Source organism: Lathyrus oleraceus, chromosome 5 (genome assembly GCF_024323335.1).
Source record: "Lathyrus oleraceus cultivar Zhongwan6 chromosome 5, CAAS_Psat_ZW6_1.0, whole genome shotgun sequence".
In the NCBI taxonomy this organism is placed as follows: Eukaryota; Viridiplantae; Streptophyta; class Magnoliopsida; order Fabales; family Fabaceae; genus Lathyrus; species Lathyrus oleraceus.
The window spans coordinates 562,288,399-562,298,850 of NC_066583.1; the positions used below are offsets into that span (position 1 = coordinate 562,288,399).

The following is a 10,452-nucleotide window of genomic DNA, read 5'->3' on the forward strand; positions in this document are numbered from 1 at the left end:
CACCTGCTGAGCCAAGACTGCAACTATCAAAAAACTCAGATAAAGATGATGATGATCCAACACAGTACAAAAGATTTATTGGGTCATTAAGATACCTTTGTCACACAAGGCCTGATCTATCATACATTGTAGGTATGGTGAGTAGGCTCATGCAAAAGCCAAAGGTATCATATCTAGCAGCGACAAAGAGGATACTAAGGTTTCTCAAAGGAACTCTCAACCATAACATTCTATTACCTGCATCTGATGAAGGAAAAAAATGCAAGCTAGTGGGTTACACCGACTCAAGTTGGTGTAATGATGTTGGGGATAGAAAATCCATAGTTGGTTATATGTTTATGCTAGGTGGTGCACCGGTTGTTTGAAGCTCAAGAAAAGAACCAGTAGTATCACTATCTTTGTGTGAAACAGAGTACATATATGTTTCCCTTTGTGCATGTCAAGTAATGTGGATGGTGAACTTGGTTAAACAAATTACATGGAAGAATCATGAAGTAATTACCATGAAGATCGACTGCATGTATGTTATCAATCTGGCGAAGAATCTGATAGCACACAGAAGAAGCAAACACATTGAATTGAGGTTCCATTTTCTTCGAGAGTAAGTAGCAAATGGGAAGCTGGACTTGGAATACTACAGAACAGAGAATTAGATTGCAGACATCATCACGAAAAGTGTGCAGGTCAAAGTATTCAAAAGACTAAGAACAATTACGAATGTAGATAACTTAGACAAAATGAATTAGGTGGTGTGTGGAGAATATAATTCTTTGTGTCAAAAGACCATTTCGACCGAGTCTGTTGTTATCGAAATGCTTTGCGTGCAAAATTTGTATAGCTATCAAAATGTCGAAGAAGTGTGTCTTCGACAGAATGTTGAAGTTATCATTTTTTTGTGTTTTAGTTAAGTTAGTTAGTTTGTTAGAGATTGTTTGGTGTGCAAGCAATCTCAGACTATAAATATGGAGGTACCATATCATTGTAATATGCAGTTTCATAGAGAAAAGATTGAAAAAACCTCTAGTTTGAAGGCAGAGAGAAACTCTGCAAAAATATTCTCCCTCTTTCCCTTTTCTCTAAAACCCTAATTTCTCTTTTCTTCCCCAATTCATCTTTTCTTTTCTTCTCAAATTTCCATGCATCGAAATCATCTTGCAACCAATGTATGATTGATTCACTCGAGTGAATAGTGAAGAACAAGAGGAGGAATCAATCAGAAGAATTGATTCTTGTTCATCAAGATTGATTCAGAAATCTTCAAGTTTTGGTAAAATTCCAACAAAAACCGCCACAAATGTAACACATTTTTTTTTACAAACAAATGGTTGTATCAGCGGAAAAAATTGCTGCAAATGCTATGGATTTTTTTCATTTAAGGAAACAAAATTCGCCACTAATGTAAAAAAGTCACAAAACATTACAGAATTAAAAATGTCGATAATGTTTACCATAAAAGAAATGTATTCTTATAGTATTGATGATTTCATGTGACACAAAAGTATCATTCAAATTTAATCAAACATATGTAAGATCAGCTATATTATAAGAATCATAATGTTTGATGATAAGAAAAAAATATAAAAATAAAAATAATATAGCATAGAAGAATGTGTTATGTTAGATTTGTGGTAAGACTCTATAAGATAATTTTAAAAGTGTTAGAAATAATGGAGTCTTTGAATAGTTTCTTTAGTATAAAAGATTGTTGAAAATAAATTCAGCTAGTATGGCCATATAAAAACTAAACATGTGGATTATATAATAAGGAGTGTATATCATATGAAGGGCAATCAAACAAATAGAGATATGAAAAACATCTGAAATATTAGAAAAATTATTATGAAAGATTTTGTAATTAACGAATTAAATAAAAATATAATTTTTTTAATAAAACATATTAAAGGAGGGTGGAATAATTCAACTAATATATATTAATTGAGTTAAAAGAGTATAAGCTGCTAATTAAGGACTATTAATGTAATTGATAATAATAATAATAATATGATAAGATTTGACTATTGTTGTAGTTTATTGATAGATCTCTAATTTGAGTTGACAGAGATCAACTAATATTTACTAATAGAGTTAAATGGATGTGATGTAAACTTATTAAGAAAAGAACAAGTGCTTAATACGTATACGACTATAAATAGAAAAGTGAAAAAAGAAAATATTTACCTGAATAAACACATATTATGATTTAATCATGCCAAAAGTTCATGAGTGGCCTTAGTATATTTGATTAGAGTACAAGGCATATAAAGATATAAATCTGGAAAACATTGCAAATTATAAATCACACCAATCTGAAAAGACACAATTTCTATTTATATCCTATTAATGTATCTAAGCTACGAGATTCTTTTAATGTTGTCAATCACCTCCATCAACTTTAATGTTTTCAAGATAATTGTTGAGCATTTGCAAATGTAAAATCAATCATGCTTTTATATCAACGTAATAAAAAGAATCTTTTACACCAATGTCACGCTTTTGAAAACTAATGTCCAAAATATCATATTTTTAATTCTTTTTATTAAGATAAGAGGGTTCCGCCACTAGCACATTCGATATTTTTATGATTTTTTTTTCCGATTTTGTTGCTTATCTGAAAAATTTCTTGTGAATTTTGGTAAATTTTATATAAAAAACACATTACCTGCGAACTTTTCTGCGAGTTTTGTTAATTTATCTTACAACAATTTACTTCAGAAAAGTTTGTAGAAAAAATGGTAAATAACGTGTTTATGTGAAAATTTTACTAAAATTTGTTCAAAAACTATAGATAAATGATAAAAAAGAAAAACAAAGAACACCAATACTGGATCGGCATTCAGTGTTCAAATCCATTTGAATAAATAAAAAAAAAACTAAAATGTAATATTTTGAATAAGAATGGAGATCAATTTATTCTAATAGTAAATATTTTTAGCTTATTCTAAATCACAACTTTTTAATTAAATCTAATTCAATAATTAATTAAATAAAAATAATAATTAATCATTAAACTAAATTCAATCTAAAGACTGTAATTTAAAATAAATTAAAAAAAATTCTTGAAATAGTTATTCCCCACTCTTTGAATATTATATTTTAAATATAAAAATTGTTTTCAAAAGTGTGGTATTGATGTAAAGATTCACAGAATAAACATGCTTCATAACTATTACTGTATTAGTTTAAAAAGTCTATACTTTAGATTCCATGATCTTCTCAATATGTACGTTGAATTGACACTTAATTATTATTCTTTTTGAAAAAAGCTCTTAATTATTACTTCATCCATCCTATATCCTATAAGAAATATAATGAATAATTCAGCTAATCATTTAAAAATATATATATTTTTATTAAACTATTTTTATCATATATTACAAATGATAAAATAATATTAATTAAAAAATAAAATAAAAAATATATAAAAATAAAATTAATCATTTAATTTAAAACATATTTTATTTTAAATAGATCATTCGGCTCATATGCTTCTAAAATAAAAATGGCAATTTACCCTAATAGTAAAATCAACACAAATAAGTACGAGTTCATCTTTAGATTAAAGTTAGTGTGAAAATGGTGACACGTGATTATGTTTTCAATTTTATCATAATTCACTTTAAGATGTGGGCCCATTTTTCGTAAAAGTTGCGTTTGCCTATTTATAAAATCCCCATAATGCATTTATAATCAACCGTAAACTTACATACTACTCTAATAACATTGTTTAAACTTTTAAAGTGCCTATCTATTGTAGTCTAGCCATTTATTGAGAAAGTTCCATGCCTTGTCCTCTTCGATGTGACCATGCATGTTTTAATTGAACACATGCAAATTATTGCCATTATTTTTTAGATTGCGATGTAAACGATAATTGTTTCAACTTTTGCATGAGTACGTGTTACGGAATCACGTCATATGACGAAATACGTATTAAAATAAGATATATATATATATCTAGATATATATATAATAGATATATATATATATATATATATATTTATATATATATATATATATATATATATATATATATATATATAGATATATAATATATAGTATATATATATATATATATATATATATATATATATATATATATATATATAGATATATATATATATATATATTATAATATATATATATATATATAATATATAAGATATATATATTATATATAGATATAATATATATATATATATATATATATTAATAGATATATATATAATATATATATATATATATTATCTATATATATATAATATTATTATATCTAATATATATATATATATATATAGATAATATAGCTATATCAATATATATATATTATATATTATAATATATTATAATGATATATATATAATATATATCTGATATATATATATATATAGATATATAATATATAATATATATATATATATATCTATATATATATATATATATATATATATATATATAATTATAATATTATATATATATAATATGATATAATATATATATATATATATATATCTATATTATATTATATATATTATATATAATATATATATATATATATCGTAATTAATAAATTTTTGTAGTTCAAACTTGACATTATTTATTTATGAATTATTATTTTTATTTATTTTGTTAAAATATTTATTTATTTTATTTATTATTCACTAAAACATTCTCTAATTAATTAGTTCAAATTTATTTTATTAATATTATATTTTTGAGTTTTGTAATTTTACTTAATTATTTGATCATTATTATTAGTTACTAAAAAGTAGTCTTCCACTAACTAGTCATATTTTTCAATATTTAATTAATAATTTATTTTTCAATTATTTAGGAGAAACTAACATTCCACTAACTAGTCATATAACTTTTTCATATTTATTTGAGTATCTATTTTTTAATTATTAATAAAAACTAACATCCCCTAACTAGCCACCATACTTTACTCATATTTATTTCATTATTAATTTTTTAACACTAACTAGTCATATACTTTCTTCATATTTATTTAATAATTTATGTTTTAAGGTTAAACATACGAATCTCCTATAATATATGGGTTTATTCTCTCTAATCTTTTTTTATTTCTACTTTATAATAAGATTTTTTCTATGAATCTTGAGTGCACTATTAAACTGACGTGGATATGAAAAACAATCCATATTTTATTTTTAATCCAGCGCGACATGCCTCGTTTATCTGACATGGATTTTATTTTATAATTTAATAACTTTGATATTGACCGTATTTAATTATCCATCGTAAATGTTAGTGTTAGTCTAAAAATCTAAAATCTGGTAGCTTTTGTTGCTACGAAGAAGACAAAGTTGAAGAGCTTGTTTCTAGTCAGTTGGATACGCAGACAAGCTTATTTCTGGACGGTTGAAGACAAAGCACAGTCGAAAACGCCATTGAAGCTTCCAATGTATGAGGTTAGTTATTTCAATCTATCTTCCAATGTTTGACTTTCTTTTTTTGACACCCCTTTCAAATGTTTGAGTTTCGAATCCATTTCACAGGACATGCAACATTTTAATGTTATTTTTCACCATGGGGGTGAATTTATAATGGTAAACAAGAATGATATCATATACAGAGGGGTGTGGACACAACAATTTCTAGTTAACACATTGGCAAATGGACAATGACTAAAATTCGTAAGTTGGTGAATAGGTGGGGTTATAAAGAAGGAACTTATAGGTTGTGGATGAAGATTATGGAAATAGATGAGGATTTCTTTCAAATAAGGAAGGATGATGATGCAAATGATTTTGCTGCATATGCATGTGAAACTCAAGTTGACGGAGATATTTATGTGGAACATGATGTTAAAGACATAGAACTGGAAGCAATGGTTTATAAGTGTCTTAATGGGGTGACAAATATGGAAGGAATAGATTATGAGGTGATTGAAGGGTTTGATGATATTGAGGATGATAGAGTTACTGCTCTTGTAGATGGATTTAATGGAGTTGATGTAACTGTACCTATAAATCATGGGGACACAGTTGTAGGATTACCAGGTAAGCTCAAAAAGAAAATTGAAAATGATGAATATTATAGTGATGAATTGGACAGTTCAGATCCAGATGAATCTGTTGATGATAAAGGGTCAAAGTTTGAAAGGTTTAGGAAAAAGAACCTCAATATTGAATACAAGTTTAAGTGGGGTATGAAATTTAATTATCTTGTTGATTTTAGAGAGGCAATTTGTGTATGGTGTGAGAGGGAAATTACCTTTGTAAAAAACTGAGAGTTATAAGGTAAGGGTAGAATGCAAAGCTAAATATCGTATTTTAGTACTATGCTCTAAAGTAGGCCATGATGACACTATGCCATTGCATATTTTCTATCGAAAAAACAAAGAAAAACAAGTCAAAGATGATCAAATTTGATGAATAATGGCCAAAGAACGGAGCAAAAATGACCAAGTATGAAGAATTGGAGACTTAGAGAAATTTGGCTGAAAAAAGAGCAAAAGCGAGCAAGCCTATTGTGCGCCATCGCACACGTGAAAGAGCAGCCATTGCAGCATCATGCCCGCGATGCAGGCAATTGCGTGCATGCGACATACTTTTTTTCTAGGAAGTTTCTGCCGCGTTCTAGTACGATTTGATGGCTATAAAAAGGCAGACTTTAGACATTTTTAGGGGTTCTGCATTAGAGACTAGAGAGTACGATCTACAACACTATAAGGGAGTTTTTGAGCGCATTCGAAGCCATTGGAGTTCAAATATTCAAGTAATTCTTATGCAATTTATGACTTCTCGACAAGTGTATTGATAATGTCGCAGTAATAAAAAAGATCGAATCCATAAGGACTGCTATTTAACAAGACAAAATTGTGCAATGCGTAGGAAATAGTAAATAGGGGGATTTCAAGTTCAAATGAGAAAATAAAACAAAGTGCTCGGAGATAATTATGAAAGAGGTTAGGTTGTGTATAAACTCCCTTATTTCTCTATTATTGATGTTTGATGCATTACATGAATGATATTGACCCTATAATCCCACAGTGAATTAACAAAACTGCTATAACCAATCCATTATGATATAGCTCACTAATCACTACTCATAGTTTCTATCCCTAGTTCACCAACATAAGTAGGATTACACAATGCAATAGATCGTTAATTCACTTGCCATAACTCAGGGTCTCCTATCGCTATTCAATCAACGTAAGCACAACAATTGCTCTAGGTCCAACATATAAACTAATGGTCAGTATTCCATATGTTCTCAAAATCAGATTAAAAAAGTATCTCAAATAAAAAGCATTAAGAACAAGAAGCAATTGAATAGAATTATAAGTCAAAATATTCATACAATATCAAATCAACACATATGTCCCAACAATATCGAAACAGATTCATCAAACACAACATAACCTAGAGAGATCTAGCTACTCATAATTCAAAATACAATTCCAAAAACAATTAAGAAGAATTGCATATGAGATCCCTTGAAGGATTGGCCTCCAATGGCTTCAAATGCTCTAAATAATCCCTTATGGTGTTGTAAAACTCGTACTTCTTGTGCCAAATTTTGTAACCCTTAAAAAAGTGCATAAAGTCCCCTTAAAAAACCTTCAGAATGGACCAGAATGCGTCAGCAAAACCTAGAAAAAAGGGTCATCGTGCGCGTCATGACTTACACCGCATGTGTGATGTAGTTGATACATCCTAATTGTGTGTGCGATGCCGCGCATGATTATTCAAATAGTTGCACATTTTTGTTCCCTTTTTCACCTAATTTTTTACTAAGTCCCTATTTCTTCACACTTAGCTATTTTTTACTCATTCTTTGGTCTTTCTTCTTCATTTTTCTCCTCTTTAACTCATGCATTGATGGAGTGTCATCACAACACCAAACTTGAATTATTGCTTATCCTCAAGTAACTCGCTTGCAACAACACATTTCAACAGAAAACAAGTTGCACAATAATAATTGAACATCACCATATAATATAATTTTTTTCTTTACCTGAACATCGTTCTAGCTTCCAACTTCCATCCAGAATATTTGAAAAATATCCTCAAACTTTGACGAGTATTCAACCTGTCTCTCATCTCACCTTGACTCATTGAATGGATAAGGTAAATTCTCAATCAACATGAAAAATAGTTTACAGTTAGCTCGATCATGTTCTAATATAATTTATTGAAGAAATCAAAACGCACACATTTGAGGGATTGTTTTGTTGTATCTTGGCTTATGTTCGGGTAGGATATTGTTGGGAAAGTAAGTTTAAACCGTTGGAGTTAGGTGCATAGTTCTCCTTCTATTATCATACTAATTTGTTCCTTCTTTATGGTACTATAGATATTTAAATTCCAGTCCTTAATATGCATTCGTTTAATTTTTTTTAGAAGTCTCTTTTTTTTTCACGTCTTATCTTCTCAATTTTTTGAATTTTTGACAAATCTTCTCTAGTACCCCAACCCCAAACTTAGAATTCGCTCACTTCCAAGAGCAACCCCAAACCTAATCTTTTTCATACCACTTAAGAACTACAATTTCAACCTAACTTCAAAGAGAGGATGGAAAGATAATATCTTTCAAGTCATACAGCTAAGAATTAAGGCTAAGTCACCGAAAGAAAGACTAAGTTCAAAGTGGTTAGCAATGGATATACCTATTACTACATGGTAGCTAAAAAGGTTCAAAGTTATAAATAAACAACTGCCTCAGTATGTGTTAATCAATAAAGACAAATTTAATCAGAAATAGATCAAACCTGATAAAACAATAATGCATGGATACACTCCATAAGAAAGAATAGTGAATAATGGAATTTATTTTTCTCAAACCTTACTAGTTGAGGTATCTGAAGGTTGAGTTCAAGACCTTTGATTCTTTTATCATCCTTTGCCTTCAAGTTGTAATTTTCTTTTCTAATGATTAAATTTGTAAATATGAAAGAAACACGACTACAAACTTGTTTATTAAAGATACCATAGGTTTTAATGGAAAGGCATGCTCGAGTGGATAATTCTTCATATTGAATGTCTCGAGTAACATAATGTAAATTCTACAAAACCAAAAAAATATATTTATAATTGATGGGTTGCCTCCCATCCAACGCTTCTTTTCCATCATTAGCTTGACGGTTCATGCATAAGGCATGTTAGGCGCAAGGTATACCATCACGCCGGTCAATTCACGTGTTTTCCTTCCTTTGTCAATCTTACTATCTTTTTCTTCCAGTTGGTAACATGTCTCTAGATCATCCACATAAGGTGTCCATTCATACACATTAAACACCATCATTTCCTTATTGAACTTCAAGACAAGTTCACCTGTTTCCACATCTATCAAAGCTTTCCCGGTTGCCAAGAATGGGTGTCCGAGAATAACTGATCCTCCTGAATCTCTCTTCATGTCAATTACCACAAAATCTGCAGGGAAGACTAAACCATCAACATGAATTAATGCGTCTTGTACGATATCAAGCGGATGAGTAACAGATGAATTGGCTAAAGTCAGAGTCATATTACTCGGTATGATCTCTCCCAGTTTCATTTCCTTAAATTTATTAAGTGGCATGAAATTGATACTAGACCCTAAATCACATAAAGTGTGTGGGATCTTTACTCCACCAATGGTACAAGTGATTGTGAACTTTCCGGGATCTTTCATCTTTGGTGGAAATGCATGAGGAAGTGTCATCTCATCTTTCTGGATCATGTTCACATGTTCTTTTACCAACTTTTGCTTTATACTATTTAGAAATGTCTGCATAAATTCAGCATCTCTTTAAACTTTGCCAGCAATTATGCCCCATATTTGTTTAATGGTTTCTTCTTAATTATAGGATATGGTGGTTTGATGTAATCAAGTAGTTCCGGGTTAGGCTCATTTAGGATCTGCTTCTTGGTCCTTCTCCAAGGGGAGTTTTTAACAATTAATTGTTCCAAGGCCATTCTCTTTCCTCTTAGTCACCCTGATCGTTACTCTTCTCTTTTTCAATGCTCACTTCTTCCTTTTCCATCAAAACCTTTGCAACTATTTTATCTTCACCCTTGTTGGTGGCCACCTAAAAACCTGTTTCTACCACCTTGCCAGATTCATTCTTAGGATTATCCATAGTGTTACATGTAAATCCTTCACTTGAGTAAGGTAAATGATAAGTGCCAAAGGGAGGGTATTAAAGCATAATATTTTGGAACTTATAAGATTTACTCGCTATGATTCTTTGATATTTTCTAAAGTGTTAACTAGAATAGGGATTTATGAATGAGAATGGTTACTTTTTAATATCCTTGTGTATTAATGCAGGAAGGATCACACAATTCAGGCCTAAGCATCAAAGCAAAAAAAAAGGCATGTTACAAGGGCGCAGTAGCGCAAAAGTAGTGAGCAAACATGACAAAACACGAGCAAATGCGCTACAGGCATGTTGCAGTGCGCTACAACAAGCATGGATCATCAAGTTTCCAGTGGGGTTGTATTTCA

The 10,452-nt window shown here is 29.5% G+C and overlaps 1 protein-coding gene across 1 annotated transcript; it reads right to left on the reverse strand.

The window, feature by feature from the left end:
* Positions 1-9,108: 9,108 nt before the first annotated feature.
* On the reverse strand, positions 9,109-9,684 carry LOC127082072 (uncharacterized). The gene has a single exon (XM_051022295.1). The coding sequence runs from the start codon at positions 9,682-9,684 to the stop codon at positions 9,109-9,111; it is 576 nt and encodes a 191-aa protein (XP_050878252.1).
* Between the last annotated feature and the right edge of the window lie 768 nt (positions 9,685-10,452).

Excerpts from the sequence above, each read along its gene's own strand:
- LOC127082072 (XM_051022295.1), bottom strand. The coding sequence starts at position 9,684 with ATGATCCAGAAAGATGAGATGACACTTCCTCATGCATTTCCACCAAAG.